The 20718-nt window shown below is 47.1% G+C and overlaps 1 protein-coding gene across 1 annotated transcript in view; it reads left to right on the top strand.

Moving 5' to 3' along the window:
* SERPINI2 (serpin family I member 2) overlaps window positions 1-20718 on the top strand; it is a 171178-nt gene that overhangs the window by 51701 nt on the left and 98759 nt on the right. Inside the window, exon 4 of the mRNA XM_073673077.1 lies at window positions 16287-16481. Within this exon, the coding sequence (XP_073529178.1) occupies window positions 16287-16481 (195 nt within the window). The remainder of the gene's footprint in view (window positions 1-16286; window positions 16482-20718) is intronic.

Here is a 20718-nt window from a genome sequence, read left to right as displayed (position 1 = left end):
AGCCTGCAGTAACCCTCACTCCACCATACCTCTGCATGACCAGCTGTACCCTCACCTACTGTATCCTCACCTATCATTTGTAGATTGTGAGCCCTCGCGTGCAGGGTCCTCGCTCCTCCTGTACCAGTTATTCTGGTTTCAACTGTATATGGATGATCACCTGTAACTAGGGTCATAATTTACTTGCAGGGTTTTATAGTTGTAACGATGTGCTGTCATCTCAAAAACATTAAATGACTAAGAATATTAAGCTATGTTTCCATCAAAAACGAGGACAACTATTTTGGGTTTCCTGCCTTCACCTATATAGTTGGTGAGGGGAGCTGCCCACTTACTAAAGACTATGATACTTTTCCAGCAACGGACCACCATTTTTGTCAATATTATTATTGTGTATTATTAGTGATTTACTTGTTATGTTTTATATAGTTCTGCTTACTTGTCAGTATGTAAGATTCACTTGTCAAATGTCCAGCATTCCACGAATCTCATCTTTACCTCAGGAGTCCATTGTTTCAACAGCCAATAATCTCATTAGGTGAGTGTAGATTGAGACACAGTGGAACCGTCACCACAGGGGGTCTTACAGGCAGTCTCAGATGAAGGCTTCTAGAAAATTCTTCATTGCTTTTTAGCTAACAGTAAATGCTTAAGGGGGAGGGTGATCACTTCTGACCTGGGAGAGGAATGATCCCAGCGATAGAAAGGACAGACATGTTTTAGTCAGAGTTGTGTGGAAGGATTGAAGGAAGAGGATGGAGACCGTGGACTTGGAAGGATGGATTGATAAACATGTTACCATTATGGATTATGTCATTTGGATTTAAACTTTCTTAAAAGGACTGCTGCTACTGGATACCTGTGCTTTCATCGTTTTATCTGCCGTCTAGAGGATCATGGACTGTGGCTACAGCCCCACCAAAAGTTGGGAGACAGTGAGTATGGTCTTATACAAAGCCAGTGGAACTACTGAACCCAGATTGGCAACTTGAGGACTGAGAGAACTGTATTTTGGCCATTTACCTGGAATTGCTTTATTACCATGGCTGTGATCAATAAAATATTGTTGCATCGTTAACCTGCCTAGATGATTACTTACAACCCACAACCTCAGATCTTTACAAGTGGTAGAAGCAGAGGGATTACCTATCTCTGCACAGCATACCATTGAAAGTTACTGAGAGGTGACTTGGCAGAAGAAATGGCAGACTCCATCTACAAGAGGCTCAAGAAGGAGGAGCTGAGAGCCCTTTGCTCTGAGAGAGAACTAGAGTGGTTGCTGGAGGACAATCGGGCGACCCTAATGCAACGCTTGGACGATTGGGACCAGGAACAACCACATGAGGAGGTCAGTTGAGACATGGATGAGGGACAGCAGCCCAAACCTGTAATCCAAATGGTGGAGGATCGACCGACTGAGTTGAGGCGGATGCTGGACGCGCTAGGAGATCGGGCTACGGAGATACAGAGGGCGGCAGTGTTAAGCAAATATCTGGGTGTGCATGTAGCAGTACCTCAACCCGCCCAATTGCAGAAGACAGTGGTTAATAGGAGAGAGGGGCCCGCATCTTTAAGGTACCAGGATATACCATAGTTCAATGAGGACACTTTGGATATTGATGAACATCTCCGGTTATTTGAGAACCTCTGTATGCTGCATGAGGTATCAGTCAGTGACTGGCCCAGATTTTTGAGTGTTGGCCTGACCGGAAAAGCAAAAGAAGCTTTTAATAACTTGTCTTCTGGGGATCAGAGATGTTACTATACCATTCGCAGTGCATTGCTAGAGAGGTATGCGGTCACACCGGAAACCTACCGGAGGAAGTTTCGGGAGACTGACAAGCCCGCTGCACACACACATCGGGAGTTTGCCAGCACACTACGTACGGCATGCACTCGGTGGATAGAAGGACTGAGGGCTCGGGAAGCAGAACATGTAATGGATATAGTCATGCTGGAACAATTTATGTCAAAGCTCCCAGGTAGTTTAAAAGAATGGGTGGCAGATAGAAAACCACTCAGCCTGGATGAGGCTGCAAGATTGGCTGATGATTGGTCTGCCAATTGACCAGGGCAATGCGGAAGTACAGCCCCAGTAAGTCGGGAACAGGAGCTTACAGGGAGGCAATTGAAACCCATGGACTGGCCTGAGGAGGAACGGCAGGGAGTTCGGACTTCACAAAGAGGGGGAGGTTGCCCAAGCCCTCAAGTACGGCCCGTGTTGGGGCGGGGAAGGCTTAACTGCCATAACTGTGGACGCATGGGACACTTTGCAAGGGAATGCCGGGAACGTTCTAGTCCACATAATCCGTGTCCCCAACCTTTGAACACTGTGCTGCAATGGGGCTGGAATGCTGAGGGAGAGAGGATCCCACTACTCCGACCGGAAGAAGAAGAGGCATATGTTGTACAAGGAGAAGTGTCCCAGACTAGATGGGACACCTCAGAGTCTATTCACCAGCATCTGCAGCTGGTTTGGGTAGAGAGTGTGGAGGCTGTGGGGTTCCGTGACTCCGGAGCCTCAGTCACATTGATAAAAGACCATTTAGTACCGGACCAATGTATTGTCCCCGGCAGCCGTATGTTAGTCAATGTAGCCGGAGGAGAATCTTTGAACATTCGGAGGGCCCGACTACATTTAGGCTGGGGTCACAGTCATGGAATGGTGGATGTATGAGTAGTGCAGCACCTACCAGTAGATATGTTCCTGGGAAACAATCTGGGAGCAGGATTGGTGTGCCACTGGGCCAATGTTGTAACCAGAAGCCAAGGACCTGTTCACACTGCATCAGCCAATAGGGAAAGGAGCAATATGAACATGTCAGCGGTGAGTGATACCCAAAATGCAATGACTATTAAATGAAGGAATGTAATCTCGGGGAGGTAAATTACATCAGGGAGGAGGCCCAGGGACTTCGGGACATTGGATCTACCATCACCCTGGTCAGCCCAGATACTGTCCCCCCAGTGCTCCCTTTACCAGGCCGCCAAGTGACCATCCCCCTAACTGGGTGTCTGCACTCTAGGGGTGGTCGCAATGAATACAAGTTTGGTTCTCATTGGGCATATGGGGAGTTTCCAAGGACAAACCGGGAATCAGAGGGGGGGGGATATGGAGGACCCCACGGAAAGAACAGACCCCTGATCCAGCAATCTAAATACAAAGTCCTCGACTCAGGGCTTCCCCCATCGGGGAGTTGGCAGGATTTGAAAGACCATATGAGAGAAGCTGGAGATGTCTATTACACTGACGTATACCAGGGTGGAATGGGGACTGTGGAGTATATTCGCAAGGACGACATGGAATATGCTTTGAGGAAACTGGATTATACAAAGTTTCGTTCTCATAAAGGCGAGACCTCTTACATTTGTGTCCGTGCTGAAAAAGTGGGGGAGGTATGTGAGAAGCTGCCCACTTACTAAAGACTATGATACTTTTCCAACAACTGACCACCATTTTTGTCAATATTATTATCGTGTATTATTAGTGATTTGCTTGTTATGTTTTATATAGTTCTGCTTACTTGTCAGTATGTAAGATTCACTTGTAAAATGTCAAGCATTCCACTAATCTCATCTTTACCTCAGGAGTCCATTGTTTCAACAGCCAATAATCTCATTAGGTGAGTGTAGATTGAGACACAGTGGAACAGTCATCACAGGGGGTCTTACAGGCAATCTCAGATGAAGGCTTCTAGAAAATTCTTCATTGCTTTTTAGCTAACAGTAAATGCTTAAGGGGGAGGGTGATCACTTCTGACCTGGGAGAGGAATGATCCCAGCGAAAGAAAGGACAGACATGTTTTAGTCAGAGTTGTGTGGAAGGATTGAAGGAAGAGGATGGAGACCGTGGACTTGGAAGGATGGATTGATAAACATGTTACCATTATGGATTATGTCATTTGGATTTAAACTTTCTTAAAAGGACTGCTGCTACTGGATACCTGTGCTTTCATTGTTTTATCTGCCGTCTAGAGGATCATGGACTATGGCTACAGACTATATTGGCTGGACATACAAAATCTGTGGGCCCACCAAAAGTTGGGGGACAGTGAGTATGGCCTTATACAAAGCCAGTGGAACTACTAAACCCAGATTGGCAACTTGAGGACTGAGAGAACTGTATTTTGTCCATTTACCTGGAATTGCTTTATTATCATGGCTGTGATCAATAAAATATTGTTGCATCGTTAACCTGCCTAGGTGATTACTTACAACCCAAAGCCTCAGATCTTTACAGTTGGCAATAGATGGCATTCTTTCCTTGTGGAGGAGAGCTAATTTGCATACTGTGAGGCGGCGGTGTTTACACCGTGCAGTAACTGAGGCAGGGACCCAAGCAAGTCCAACATAAACAGCTTTATTCAGCAACTCACGGGTAAACAGAAAAGACCTCCGGTTCACAGCCGGGTTAACATGAGTCCTTAAACAATGGTTGCTGTGGGCAGCGGCCACGCCAGGCCGCTCAGAGCCTGACAGGTGCAGAGCCTTCCCAGGCGTGGGTTCAGCCACACTCAATTCTGCTGAGCTTTCCTGCTAAGCTCCTAGCAGGTTCCAATACAGAACAACACTAATCCTTAGTGCAGGGTTTTTAAAGGACCTGTGGCAAGAGCCATTGGAAAACCCGGGTTGGAGGGAGGAGGCCGCCCCACTGCCTTCCTGTAGCCTCCCCCAAGAAATGAAGGCCCTGCCGGGTTCTACTTAATCTGCCTTAGCCAGATAGCCTGACCAGGTCAATGCTCACCTTCTTTCCTGCATTGCAGCCGCAGGTGAGTTTGTGACTGCAATGCACTCCAATGGATTTAATAGGTCTCTGTACACATTCTGGGGGATATATAAAGTCCCTCGTATACCATCCCGGTCACTACCTCACATATCCCCCCACTCTGTTCAAACTTGTGGGGTTGAACATTTGACACCTTACAGGGTGCCCGGGAAAGGGCATCCGCGCTTGCCTGCGACTTCCCAGGGCGATGTTCTACAGAGAAACTGAAATTTTCCAGTGACAGGAACCACCTGGTGACTCGTGCATTCCTCTCCTTGGCATTTCTCATCCATACCAAGGGTGAGTGGTCCGTCATCAAGCAGAACTGGCGCCAGAGTAAATAATAACTTAGCGATTCAAGGCCCACTTAATAGCCAAACACTCCTTCTCTACCACTCTATAGTTTTTCTTTGTCGGGACAAGGTTTCTACTCAAGTAGGTGACTGCGTGCTCTTCACCATTCACTTCACTTCACCATTCACCTACCACCCCTAGGCCTACCTCCGAGGCATCTGTCTGTACGATGAAGGTTTCCTTGAAGTTGGGGCTGATGAGGACCGGCTGTCCACACAGGGCCAGCTTCATGGACTAAAACGCTTCTTCTGCCTTAGGGTTCCTCCGAACCATTACCGATTTTTTTCCTTTCAAGAGATCGGTCAGGGCTGCCGTTCTCCCAGCAAAATTAGGTATAAACCGGCAGTAATACCCAAGGATGCCAAGGAACGCCCTCACCTGCTTTGTACTTGACGGTTTAGGCCAATTTTTTATGGCCTCAACTTTATTGATTTGGGGCTTGATAACTCCTCGGCCAGTCACATACCCCAAATATCAGGCTTCCTCTAGCCCTATCACACATTTTTTTGTGCTTGCCGTTAACCCCGCGGCTCTGAGAGAATCCAGCACTGCTTGTAGATGCGTATGCCAGTCGGTGCTAAAGATAATAATATCATCTAGATATGCGGACGCGTACTCCTGATGAGGCTTGAGCACTATGTCCATCAATCTCTGTAATGTAGCCGGGGCCCCATGTAAGCCAAAAGGTAAGACCACATAGTGATATAGACCCTCCGGAATTATGAAGGGGGTCTTTTCCTTTGCCGATTTCGTGAGAGGTACCTGCCAGTAGCCCTTTGTGAGATTGAGCGTGGTAAAGTACTGGGCCTGCCCAGTCTCTCAATCAGCTCATCCACCCTGGGCATTGGATAAAGGTCAAACTTCGACACTTCATTTAGTTTCCGGAAATCGTTACAGAAGCGTAACGATCCATCTGGTTTTTGAATCAGTACGATGGGGCTAGCCCACTCACTCTGTGATTCCTCGATGATGCCGTGATGGCTTGCCTCCGGGCTTCGGGTACCCGGTACAGTCTCGTTCGCACCCTTACCCCAGGTTCGGTGACAATGTCATGTTGGAGAACTGTAGTCCTACCCAGTAGCTCTGAGAACACGTCAGTATTCTGCTGCACCAATGAGCGAGCCTCCCGTCGCTGCTGTTTAGTGAGAGCATCACTTATCCTGACCTCTCCCCTTGACGCATCCCTGGCTGAAGGTAGAGAATTCTCTGGTGATATGTCCGAAGTGACGTCTGTAACTAAACACTCTCGATCTTTCCAAGGTTTTAGCAGGTTTATATGATAAAGCTGCTCAGGTTTCCTCCTACCGGGCTGATACATCTGGTAATTTAACTCCCCCACCTTTTCTCGAACCTCATATGGCCCTTGTCATTTGGCCATGAGCTTTCTCTCGGATGTGGGTACCAGTACTAACACCCAATCGCCCTTGTTAAAAGACCTGACTCTGGCTCTTTTATTATATGTGCGCCTCTGGGCTGCCTGGGCATCTAACAGATGTTCTTTCACGTTGGGCATAACCACCGAGATCCGGTCCTGCATACTAGCCACGTGTCCAATTATACTCCTAAGTGGAGTCAGCTCTTGTTCCCACGTCTCTTTGGCTATGTCCAACAGACCCCTAGGGTGTCTGCCGTACAATAACTCAAAGGGAGAGAACCCTGTGGAAGTCTGGGGTACCTCACGAACGGCGAACATCAAATAGGGTAGCAACATGTCCCAATCCCTTCCGTCCTTAGAAACCACCTTTTTTAACATGGACTTGAGGTTTTTTTGAACCGTTCTACTAGCCATTCGGTTTAAGGGTAGTACACCGGGGTGCGCAATTGTTTTATTTTAGCAGTTTGCACAGTTCCCTTGTCACTTTGGACATAAAAGGGGTCCCCTCATCCGTCCAGATCTCCTTAGGTAGTCCAAGGCGACAGATCATGGCAATCAGCTCCCGTTCAATCAGTTTCGCCGAGGTGTGTCGTAGCAGTATAGCCTCCGGGTAACGGGTGGCATAGTCGACGACCACCAGTATATGTTGGTGGCCACGAGCGGATTTTACAATGGGCTCTACCAAGTCCATTGCAATCCATTCAAAAGGTACCTCTATCACTGGCAGGGGTACCAATGGGCTACGGAAACTTGCGGTGGGTGTGGTCAACTGACATTCGGGGCAGAATTCGCAGTACTTTTGGACCTCCACGTAAATCCCCAGCCAAAAGAACCGCTGCAAGATATGCTCTTGTGTCTTTTTAACCCCTAAGTGTCCACCCAGCAGGTGTGTGTGTGCCAACTCCAGAACCGCCCGACGGTATGACTGGGGTACCACTAACTGTTCCACGACCTCGTCCCTGATTTTGTCTACCCTATAGAGCAACTCACTGTTGACTACAATGCGTGGAAATACTGCATCGGGCTGTTGAGCTACACCATTTACCTCTAACACCCTTTCTTGCACCCGAGTCAGAGTGGGATCCTGTAGCTGAGTTGTCCCAAACATGCCCCGGGACACTTCTAGCTCGGGGATCGATGGGGTCTCCTCGACCTCTCCTGCCAGCACCTCTAGGGGAAACCTATCAGGGTCACACTCTGTCCCAAGGTTGGACACCCCTACGGCAGGTACCCCTGACTCGGGTTTGTTGGGTACAGCGCCTGTAACACATTTTACCGGGGGAGAGTGGATTTTGTTTTTCCACAGAGTCCAGAACAGGGGCAAGTCTCTTCCCAGCACAGTCCCATAGGGAAGAGCTTTTACTATCCCCACCATATGTTTTATGTCTCCACATGGTGTGGACAAAACTACCTCTGTGGTTGGGTACTCTTGAAGGTCCCCATGGATATACACAACCCCGACTGTCCATCCACTGGGGTTATCTCCTGCCACCAGCGACCCATGCACCAAAGTCACTAGGCTCCCCGAATCTAGGAGGGCCTCCGCAGGGTACCCATTAACCAGTACCTGGCACAGTTGGGGTTCACTGTCCGGGGGGTCGGCGCTCGCAGTGCAAACGGTCTGGGCGTACATTGAGACCCGGCGGTTATAGCCGCAGTCCATGGGTTCAGTAGTCAGGGGGCAGTTATCAACCACATGTCCCGGCCCCTGACACCGCCAGCACCTAATGGTGGAGGTACTGTTAGGTCTTATGACCGTTTGGGAGAGAACCGGTCTCCTGCCACTCTCATTCCGGGGTACCCCTTCAGCATGGGTACGGTGCTGACTGTCCTCAGCAGAGGGACGCGACCCCTTTCCCAGTTCCTCAGTTGGCAGGGATCGGCGTGACAGCCGCGAGGGGGCAGAGTCCCGGATAAAGTCCTGAGTGGCCGAGTAGCGCTCGATCAGGCTGACCACCTGGTCGAGTGTGCCAGGGTCCCCTTCCCCACCCAACGTTGGATAGCTGCTGGCAGAGTCCTCACCAGCGGGTCAACCACCACCCTCTCCACCATCTGGGCTGGAGACAAAGTCTCAGGCTGGAGCCACCTCTTTACCAACTGCAGGAGGTCATAAGCCTGAGACCGGGCGGATCGGGTCTCCACATAGGCCCATGAAAATACACGCTGAGCCATCACATATGTATTGATGCCCAGTCGGGCAAGGATCTTAACTTTGAGCCTCTGGTAGTCCTGGGCGTCCTCCCGACTGAGGTCAAAGTAGGCCTTTTGGGCATCGCCGACCAGAAACGGAGCCACCACTTCTACCCACTGGCCGGCCGGTAGGTTTTCCCACTCTGCTATGCGCTCATAAATGGTCACGAAGGCTTCCACATCGTCCTCATGTCCCATCTTCCTCAGCGCTGAGCGAACCTTGTCCCATGCCTCGCGACGTTCTGAGGCTGGTGCTGTTGGGGTCTCCCACAGGTCAGCAATCTGTTGCAGCAACAGTTCATTTGTTTTTTTCTGCTGCTGGTACAGTAGCTGCTGCTGATGATTATGCTGCTGTTCCCGCTCCTGCTGTTGCCGTTGGAGACTCTGGTGCTGTTCCTGCTGTTGTCGCTGAGACTGCAGTTGCTGCTGCTAGATTGTGCAGGCCGAATTGTGGTCATGCAGCTGTCGGTGGGGTATGCCTCAGTCACTATGCCCGCATTCTCCACCAAGCTGTAAGGCGGCAGTGTTAACACCGTGCAGTTACTGAGGCAGTGGCCCAAGCAAGTCCAACATAAACAGCTTTATTCAGCAACTCACGGGTAAACAGAAAAGACCTCCGGTTCACAGCCGGGTTAACACGATTCCTTAACCCCTTCAGGACCCAGCCTATTTTGACCCTAAAGACCTTGGCATTTTTGTCAATTCTGACCAGTGTCCCTTTACGAAGTAAAAACTCTGGAACACTTCAACGGATCCTAGCGATTCTGAGATTTGTTTTTTCATGACATATTGGGCTTCATGTTAGTATTAAATTTAGGTTGATAAAATTTGCGTTTATTTGTGAAAAAATCAAAAATATTGGAAAAATGTTGAAAATTTTGCAATTTTCAAATTTTGAATTTTTATTCTGCTAAACCAGAGAGTGATGTCACACAAAATAGTTAATAAATAACATTTCCCACATGTCTACTTTACATCAGCACAATTTTGAAAAAAAAAAAAATTTTGGTAGGAAGTTTGAAGGGTTCAAAGTTCATCAGCAATTTATCTTTTTTCCAGCAAAATTTACAAAACCATTTTTTTAGTGACTACATCACATTTGAAGTCCCTTTGAGGGGTGTACATGACAGAAAACACCCAAAAGTGACACCATTCCAAAAACTGCACCCCTCAAGCTACTCAAAACTACATTCAAGAAGATTATTAACCCTTCAGGTGCATCACAGGAACTAAAGCAACATGGAAGAAAAAAATGAACACTTTAATTTTTCTAACAAAAATTTTCTTTTAGCCTAAATTTTTTAATTTTCACATGGGTAACAGGATAAAATGCATCATAAAATTTGTTGGGCAATTTCTCCTGAGTACACAGATACCTCATATGTGGTCATAAACCATTGTTTGGGCGCACGGCGGGGCTCAGAAGGGAAGGAGCGCCATTTCACTTTTTGAATGGAAAATTAGCTCCAAAAGTCAAATTGCGCTCCTTCCCTTCTGAGCCCTGCCATGCGCCCAAACAGTGGTTTATGACCACATATGAGGTATCGGTGTACTCAGGAGAAATTGCCCAACAAATTTTAGGATGCATTTTATCCTGTTACCCATGTGAAAATTAAAAAATTTAGGCTAAAAGAAAATTTTTGTGAAAAAAAAAAAGTCCTTTTTTGTTTTCACAGATCAATTTGTGAAGCACCTGTGGGTTTAAAGTGCTGACTATGCATCTAGATAAGTTCCCTGGGGGGTCTAGTTTCCAAAATGGGGTCACTTGTGGGGGAGCTCTAATGTTTAGGCACACAGTGGCTCTCCAAACACAACATGGTGTCCGCTAACAATTTGAGACGATTTTCCATTCAATTTGTTAGCGGACACCATGTCGTGTTTGGAGAGCCCCTGTGTGCCTAAACATTGGAGCTCCCCCACAAGTGACCCCATTTTGGAAACTAGACCCCCCAGGGAACTTATCTAGATGGGTAGTGAGCATTTTGAACCCCCAGGTGCTTCACAAATTAATCCGTAAAAATAAAGTGTTTTTTTTTTCATTTTTACGAATCAATTTGTGAAGCACCTGGGGGTTCCAAGTGCTCACTATGCATCTAGATAGGTGCCTTTGGGGTCTAGTTTCCAAAATGGGGTCACTTGTGGGGGAGCTCCAATGTTTAGGCACACAGGGGCTCTCCAAACGCAACATGGTTCCAATTTGTTAGCGGACACCATGTCGTGTTTGGAGAGCCCCTGTGTGCCTAAACAGTGGAGCTCCCCTACAAGTGACCCCATTTTGGAAACTAGACCCCCCAAGGCACCTATCTAGATGCATAGTGAGCACTTGGAACCCCCAGGTACTTCACAAATTAATCCGTAAAAATAAAGTGTTTTTTTTTTTCATTTTTACGAATCAATTTGTGAAGCACCTGGGGGTTCCAAGTGCTCACTATGCATCTAGATAGATGCCTTGGGGGGTCTAGTTTCCAAAATGGGGTCACTTGTGGGGGAGCTCCAATGTTTAGGCACACAGGGACTCTCCAAACGCAACATGGTTCCAATTTGTTAGCAGACACCATGTCGTGTTTGGAGAGCCCGTGTACCTAAACATTGGAGCTCCCCCACAAGTGACCCCATTTTGGAAACTAGACCCCCAGGGAACTTATCTAGATGCATAGTGAGCACCCCCAGGTGCTTCACAAATTGTGTAGTGTATGTCAGGTTGGTGTGCGGTGTGGTATAGTGTAGTGTATACACCACACACACACAACCTCACATACACTACAGCACACACACCAACCTGACATAGCCTCCTCAGCTGAGTACGCCCTAGACTGGGATGAGCGGGACAGGCGGGACATTTTGTGTGCTGTGTGCGTGTGTAAAATAAAAAGAATCGAAACTTTTATAGTGTGAGTGTACGTGTGAGTGCTTGGTGTAACCTTCTGCAGTCACGTGTGGGGGTGGTCAGGCGTAGGGGACGGTCAGGCATAGGGGGTGCGCTCAGGCACATGGGGCGCATGAGTGGGCGGTCAGGCATAGGAGGGGGCTGAGGAGATGGAAGAGCCAGCAGCAGCAGCAAGGGGGGTGATCACTGGGGCAGAAAGAGGGGCAGGAGCCGGCAGCAGCAAGGGGGTGAACCCTGGGGCAGAAAGGGGGGTAGGAGGCCGGCAGCATCAGGGGGGGTGATTACTGGGGCAGGAAGGGGAGCAGGAGCCGGCAGCAGCAGGGGGGGGTGATCACTGGGTTTGTTGCGGGGGGGGTGATCACTGGGAGGAGGGGGGGTGATCACTGGAACGGGTGATCACTGGGACGGGGACGGGGGTGATCACTGGGACGGGGACGATCACTGGGAGGTGGGGTGGGTGATCACTGGGACAGGTGATCACTGGGACGGGGGGGTGATCACTGGGACGGGGGGGTGATCACTGGAAAATGGGGGGGTGATTACTGGGGACTGGGGGGTGATTACTGGGGACTGGGGGGGTGATCACTGGGACAGGGTTGTGATCACTGGGACAGGGGGATGATCGGTGATCACAGGCGCAGGGGATTTACAGTGAGCCTGCTGCTGCCTGTGATCACCGTACACCGGCTGGCAGAAGGAGAGCACCAGCCGGTGGATGAAGACGTGGGAGAGGGAGCGGAGGTCGGGGTGCAGGTATAAAAGTGGATGGGGGGGTGGAGGGGGGAGGGTAATATTACCAACGGTGGATCGTCGGCGGTGATCGGCTGCGTCGGGGGTGGATCGTTGAAAGATCGGTGGGTGACCAAATTCCATAGCTTTCACGGATGGGAGAAAGCTATGGAGTTTGGTCAGCCATTGTAAAAATGACACCCTCCACATCTGATTGGAGGGCTAGCGTCACATGGACACTAGAGCCAATCAGATCTGGGGGGCGGGGGGGTGACAGAGTTGACACTCCCCCCAGCCAATGGATGATGCTATATGCATCAAGCCATGCCCAGATCATAAATATTTCACCAATTTCCATTGGTGAAATATTTAATTACGATTGGCAGTTTCAATAAAGTGAAAGTGAAACTGCCAATCAGAGGGGTCCTATGCACGGGGGTGTTAATCCACCCCCCCCCCCGGGGTCAACTACAGGATGTCCAGTTGCAGTAGCAACTGTGACACCTGAGCGACCCCGCTCGCAGGTGCTGCAGGGGCGCGATCCCGCCATGTCACAGGCACTGTGACATGGGTCGGGAAGGCACCGGTTTCCATGTCACAGACGCTGTGACACAGGTCGGGAAGGGGTTAAACAACAGTTGCCGTGGGTAACGGCCGCGCCGGGCCGCTCAGAGCCTGACAGGTGCAGAGCCTTCCCAGGCGTGAGTTCAGCCACACTCAATCCTGCTGAGCTTTCCTGCTAAGCTCCTAGCAGGTTCCAATACAGAACAACACTAATCCTTAGTGCAGGTTTTTTAAAGGACATGTGGCAAGAGCCACTGGAAAACCCAGGTTGGAGGGAGGAGGCTGCCCCACTGCCTTCCTGTAGCCTCCCCCAAAAAATGAAGGCTCTGGCGGGTTTTACTTAATCTGCCTTAGCCACATAGCCTGACCAGGTCAATGCTCACCTTCATTCCTGCATTGCAGTCGCAGGTGAGTTTGTGACTGCAATGCACTCCAATGGATTTAATAGGTCTCTGTACACATTCTGGGGGAGATATAACGTCCCTCGTATACTGACGCGCCCCCTGGGCAGTGGGGTACTCGGCAACCGGGCCTCTGGTGGCCGGGGGATATCACAGTGGCTGGCCCGGTCCGTGACCCAGGGCGGCCAGTAAAAAGGGGAAGATTATTATATGGGATTGAAAAGTTTGTGACGCCACCTGTGGTGTCTGGTGAGGGTCACAGGTGGAGCAGGCCTCAGGGCAGTGTAAGATGGAGTGGTGGTTGTGCTGGGCATTGTAGTGCAGAGAAGGAATGATGGCGCGGACGAAATAACTGGACAGAGACGGTGCGGTGCAGTCATCCGTGTCTTTACTTACAGTTCTTTAGTTCCACAGGGTGCACTGTCAGATTACAGCCTCCCACGTCGTGCTGCGTTCACCGGGCAGGGGTTCAATCCTTCCTCAGGCAGCTTGGGAATACCTGGCAGAACCCCACTTTCTCATGTTCCTACTTTGACCGACTTCACCCTGGTCTTTCTCCCTCCTGCTCTGCGCTGCCCACTCTCAGTCCTGTTCAGGTACTCTGAAGTCCCTCCTGTCCGTCGGAGTTACACAGACTTGCTTGACCCTCAAGGGACTAGAATGCAGCCACGATCCCTCTGTCTTCTGGCAGATGCGGGGCGTACGGGTGCCTTCCTGCACTCGCCGTACCCCCTGGGATCCACGGAGCCTACTCCCTGCTCCCCTCTGGGGCCTCCAGACTTGGCCCTTACTGTGGAGCAGATCTCCTACTGAGACTCTGCTCCTGGACTGTTCTTCTGAACTGTCCCGAGCTGTTCCTCTGAACAGCTCCCTAGAACTATCCACTCAACTAACTAACTTGCCACCCTAAGATGGCTTCCCTTATTTATACTCCTACAAAGTGCTCCCTCTAACTACTTCTTCCTCCCACACCCACTACTGGTTCCCCCTACCTTTGGGTCCCCCCCACTCCAGCCAGGGTCAGGGTTCAGCAGCTGCGCTCTGCATGTTGCCCTTCCTGCCGGCCTGGAGCAGTGTAGTGTTGGATGCAGGTGTTTGGGTTCCGAGCAGCACTCCCTCCTTACCTGAGAGAAGGGAGACACCACACCTCTTGGTGAGGAGCAGTACCTCTGTGGCGACTGAACCCTCAGGGGCGCCACAATACGATCCCGGTCACTGCCTCACAATACCTTTTTGGCCTAGGAGCTTTGAGTGGTCTTGGAAGACTTCCTATAGCAGGTGGAGTACTCCACCAGGAGAAATAGTAGCCCCTGAGACCCTTAGAAGCTGTAGGGGTGGGCCCAATTGGTATACTGTTTTGGTATTCAAAGTGCCTTGTGTATTATGGCGTACTTGGATGTTTGTGGCCCTGAAGAAAGCTCCGGTATACACTCTCTTCATGTCTCTATGGCAGGTCCGTACACCTCCAAGTTTAGCTGTGTAGGGAGCGGCTGCAGCAGAGAGGAGAGAGAGCTGTGTGCACACATGCTCTACTACTCCTACAGCGAGCGCATAACGGAGCGAGCTTTCCCTTCAAACAGCGCTCACTGCAGGTAACCTGCACTGTCAATCATCATAGAGGGAGCCAGAGACATGCAAAATCTGGGGGTGGAATAGAGCTCAGACCATGGGTGCACATAGCACCCTAATTAGTATATTGGAATAAAGAGGATTTTCAGCAGAATGCAGGGGCAGATTAAGAAACTAAACATTATTTTCATAGGGACTATCTGCCCTATATGGCTAGGTGGTTAGTTTATAACATGTTATGGAGATTTGAAATTCCTATTAAATTATACAAGAAAAGTAGTTGCCCTCACTGATTGCTAGTCTGCAACATTTTCTGCACGATTCTGAAACAGTCTTGTAGAAATCCTGAAACGCACAAACGGGTTAATCTGCTGTTCATTAGTTCCATATAGGACGCAGTGGCTGACTAAAGGTCAGCCCCCGCGATCAAGCGGTCCAGGGTTTAGTAATCTTTTGTCCTTCTACATGGTACAGCAACGAGGCTTCTGCTGACGGCCAGTCGGCTGAACCACAAGTTTGCTTTAGTATAAAGCAAAAAAGCAACAGGAGAGCTTTGATACATAAGTGGGCTGATTTGTCATTCAGATGTCTACACAGAGAGTATGAATCTAGATGAGAGGCCTGTCCCTTTAAAGGGGATATTCCCATCTCTAAGACCCTATCCCAAAATGTAGTAGGTGTAGTAATAATATTAGCAAATACCTCCAATTAAAAATGTAATACAGTTCTCCTGATAACCTTAGTCACTTACCTCATGTGCAGGCATTGCAGTAGCTTAGGGATCCATGGTTACGACCACTAACAACTAACTGTCACTCTATGAGTGGTTGTACCCATGGATACCTAAGCTATTGCAATGTCCTGCACATGGGGTAAGCGACATAGCTTATCAGGAGAACTATACTATATTTCTAATTGGCGGTATTTGCTAATATTATTATTATTACAACTTCTACATATTAGGATCTTGGAGAAGGGAATACCCCTTTAAGTAACATATATATAAATCAATGTCATTAATGCATCATTTTATAAAGTTTAGTGGACCGAAAATAAGACATTTTTTAGCTGTGAACCAAGTAAAACCTCCATAACGATTATGCCAATGTTATTCTTATAAATCATGTTATAAATATGAAAATAATATGAATGGGTTAAATAAGACAGCCACTGAGGATTCTGGGTAACCCTTTACTATGATGTAGCTATCAAATAATTTAAGTTCCTAACTGGATGCTGGTAAGGGCTGGAAATGACACCGAAAAAGAAATACAAGATGGACACATCCAAACTATGTAATTCTTTTGCTTCACATAAATCCTCAAGCTTATAAAAGCCATGTCATGTACAGTTCAGAAAAAAACTTAAATAAAACGTGTTCTGTACAGAAGGATTATATCAAGGCCACCTCTCTCCTCTAAAAACATCTATTTTCTATCATTCTTTGTACAGGAAAAATCCGGAATATGGTTTCAAGTGGAGACATTGGACCACTCACAAGACTTATTTTGGTCAATGCTATTTATTTCAAAGGAGAATGGGAACACAAGTTTAGTCCAGACGCGACTCATCCACAAAACTTCACAGTGAAGAGGGGCATTAGTGCCAAGGTCCCGATGATGAACCTACATTTAGCCACGAAGCTTGGTAACCTTGTCTCTCTGCTGTATCTATTCTATTCTGTCATTTTATGATCTTCATTTTTTTTTAGATTTTCTTTGCTGCGTAGTAAACTATTGCGTGACAACGAAAAGATTCTATTATTACATCATGATGTGAATAGCTTAATCATTATTATAAAAGGTGTATTTCCACTAACATCATTTAACAAATGTTAAACATTAGATTGCTGCACCATTGGTCATACTGTATGATATTGTATTGATAACTTGTATGGTGAACACCGGAGATGAGCCAAATGAAATTAGTTTCGAAAAATAAAATTTGGATTCTCCAGATTCCAAATTTTTCACAATTTTATTTGTTGGAATCCAGTCAAATGGCTAAATGCTATTTTACTGGATTACTTTTAAAGGGAATCTGTCATCCCCTGGGAGATATCAGACCGTTACTACGGCCATACAGGGTATAGAAAAGTAAATCTATACTTACCTGTATGGCCCATGGTAGAGGTCTGATTGCAGAGAAAAGTAGTTTTATCTTTTTGGTTTTCAACAGGCTTGGTTTATTCCCCTAAATTGCCGCCTATCAGCCTAGTTACCATTGCCCCTCCCTCCCGCTTTCCTTCCCCACCTCCCGACGCATGCGCAAAGCGCGGCTCTTATAGACCGCGCTTTGTTTCCTCCCGGCCGGGTATGTATGAACACAGTGCCGCAGTGCTCTATTACGCAGGCACCGGGGAGTCACTGTGACTTCCGCTCCAGTGACTCCCGGCGCATAACAAGAAAGTTTTCTGCGGCACTGTGCTCATACAAGCCCGGCTGGAAGGAAGCAAAGTGCGGTCTAGAAGAGCTGCACTTTGCGCATGCGCTGGGAGGTGAGGAAGGAAAGCGCACGTCACAGGGACCTGTGATTTGCGGGGGAGGGAAAATGGTAACTAGGCTGATAGGCAGCGATTTAGGGGAATAATAATCAGATAGGCAGACATTGCTTGGCATCCCCCGGACGCCAAGCCTGTTGAAAACAAAAAAGATAAAACCAGATTTCTCTGCAATCAGACCTCTACCATGGGCCATACAGGTATGTATAGATTTACTTTTCTATAACCTGTATAGCCATAGTAGATGTCTGATATCTCCCAGGGGGTGACAGATTCCCTTTAAGGGCTGAAAGGGGTTAAAAAACAAATAAACAAAAAAATATACCTAGCCTTTCACCTCTCCTGCCAGCACAGCTCACCGGCCAGTCCTCCGCTGGCTCATCCCTTTGGCTCCAATATTCTTCTCGTCATGCTTAACCCTTCGGTGCCTCCGGCACTGGCTATGCCTCTCGTGAAGTCACGGCATGTGTGAGGCCCAGTCTACGCAGGAGACTGAAAAGACGAAACCTGGAGCCGGAGTGAGGATGCCAGCAGAGGACCAGATGCTAAACTGCATCATTGTGACAAGTGAGGGGCCAGGTCACTATACTATTAGGTTATTTAACCCCTCCATTTATGATGCAATAGAGAATACATTTGCTGCAAATAGAATGTCCTAGCCAAATTCGAGGGAATCTGCCAAATTCAAATAGTTCTATGGATCAGTGTTCCCTAGTGATTTTGTTAAATAGTAAGAAAACATATTATATTATATAGCAACATACAGTACAGACCAAAAGTTTGGACACACCTTCTCATTTAAAGATTTTTCTGTATTTTCATGACTATGAAAATTGTACATTCACACTGAAGGCATCAAAAACTATGAATGAACACATGTGGAATTATATACTTAACAAAAAAGTGTGAAACAACTGAAAATATGTCTTATATTCTAGGTTCTTCAAAGTAGCCACCTTTTGCTTTGATGACTGCTTTGCACATTCGTGGATACACAGCTGTTAGTCCTACTGAATAGACTGTTATAATTTGTATTATGGCAATAAAAAAGCAGCTAAGTAAAGAAAAACGAGTGGCCATCATTACTTTAAGAAATGAAGGTCAGTCAGTGCAAAAAATTGGGAAAACTTTGAAAGTGTCCCCAAGTGCAACTGCAAAAACCATCAAGCGCTACAAAGAAACTGGCTCACATGAGGACCGCCCCAGGAAAGGAAGACCAAGAGTCACCTCTGCTTCTGAGCATAAGTTTATCCGAGTCACCAGCCTCAGAAATTGCAGGTTAACAGCAGCTCAGATTAGAGACCAGGTCAATGCCACACAGAGTTCTAGCAGCAGACACATCTCTACAACAACTGTTAAGAGGAGACTTTGTGCAGCAGGCCTTCATGGTAAAATAGCTGCTAGGAAACCACTGCTAAGGACAGGCAGCAAGCAGAAGAGACTTGTTTGGGCTAAAGAACACAAGGAATGGACATTAGACCAGTGGAAATCTGTGCTTTGGTCTGATGAGTCCAAATTTGAGATCTTTGATTCTAACCACCATGTCTTTGTGCGACGCAGAAAAGGTGAACGGATGGACTCTACATGCCTGGTTCCCACCGTGAAGCATGGAGGAGGAGGTGTGATGGTGTGGGGGTCCTTTGCTGGTGACACTGTTGGGGATTTATTCAAAATTGAAGGCATAATGAACCAGCATCGCTACCACAGTATCTTGCAGCGGCATGCTATTCCATCGGGTTTGCGTTTAGTTGGACCATCATTTATTTTTCAACAGGGCAATGACCCCAAACACACCTCCAGGTTGTGTAAGGGCTATTTGACCAAGAAGGAGAGTGATGGGGTGCTATGCCAGATGACCTGGCCTCCACAGTCACCAGACCTGAACCCAATCGAGATGGTTTGGGGTGAGCTGGACCGCAGAGTGAAGGCAAAAGGGCCAACAAGTGCTAAGCATCTCTGGGAACTCCTTCAAGATTGTTGGAAGACCATTTCCGGTAACTACCTCTTGAAGCTCATCAAGAGAATGCCAAGAGTGTGCAAAGCAGTCATCAAAGCAAAAGGTGGCTACTTTGAAGAACCTAGAATATAAGACATATTTTCAGTTGTTTCACAATTTTTTGTTAAACACTTTACTTTGTAAATGAGAAGGTGTGTCCAAACTTTTTGTCTGTACTGTATGTATGTAATTCCAGGTTTGTTTCTTTTGCACTAAAGATGGTGTTCAAAGTGGATCCCCTTTCCATCTGATCTCAGGCTAATAAGTCCAAAAAGTTAATTTCACTTGTACCACATGTACATTACAAGACAGATTTACCATGCAGGAGTCTGGACAAGTTGGATGAACACATTTCTTACCATGCAGGAGTCTGGGCAAGCTGGATGACCACATTTCAGCAAGGTGTGATGATTGGTATGAATGAAGACTCCATACCAGCTTGAGGACAATGCAACATATACATACATTTATTGGTAAATAATTGCTCATTATGATTAGAATGACCTTATATAGGAAGCTGTTAGTATGCCAACCTACACAATTTTTTGGAAATCTCATCAAGAAAAAATAATATTTCACCTGAAAATACACTTAACATTTTATAAAATGCATAAAATAACCAACTACAAACAAAAAGACCATATCTCAATCCTAAAGGGTTGATGCATTACAGTTATTACGCACAGGTCATAAAATTTGTAAGTGTAATCTCTTGTATATTCCACTTATAGATGCTTTCCAGCTTTTCCTAAAAAGTAAACATCAAATTGTGCCCCGTACACTATCTAGACATATTTCCTTCTGTAAGCCAATATGTTTCAATAGAATAAAGCAATATTGTGGTTTCATAATCTTATGTAATATAGTAAGGCTCTTGGATAGTTATGCCAAGGATTTCTGTAGAGAAAAATAGAACAGTTGTCACATAATTGAAGGATTTTAGACAATGGCAGTATTGCTTTTTCCTATAACCCAGCCAGAATAGACCTTATTTCTAAAGAATATACCCAATAGTGCCTTCCTTTGGTAGGAGATGAAGAATAACAGTATAGGTGGTTATGTTGCACTAGTCTTTTCTGTGGATTTTCCCAGTAACAGGTATTGTGTGTCATAATTCATTCTGGACTAACTTGTGTTTTTTGGTGTTTAAACTGTGATATTCCTTTTTTACTAAATTGAGTTCAATCATTTTAGCAACCCTTCTGTTTCCCGTGTAGAATTTGTACCTACGTATGCAGGTTTTATTGCAAAGAAAAGGTAGATTGAGGTGCTTGTCATCTTCATGTCTTGGTAAATATCAGTACATGTACTAACATCCTTCGTGACATCCTTCAAGACTGTATGTGGAAGTGCTAGCATTTACTTTTATGGGTTGAGCGTTAAATGTT

This window comes from Phyllobates terribilis, unplaced genomic scaffold (assembly GCF_046119375.1).
Source record: "Phyllobates terribilis strain yellow unplaced genomic scaffold, ASM4611937v1 Scaffold_3__8_contigs__length_932513732, whole genome shotgun sequence".
NCBI lineage: Eukaryota > Metazoa > Chordata > Amphibia > Anura > Dendrobatidae > Phyllobates > Phyllobates terribilis.
The sequence above is the reverse complement of the archived record's forward strand: the minus strand, read 5'-3'. Positions and strand labels throughout refer to the sequence as shown.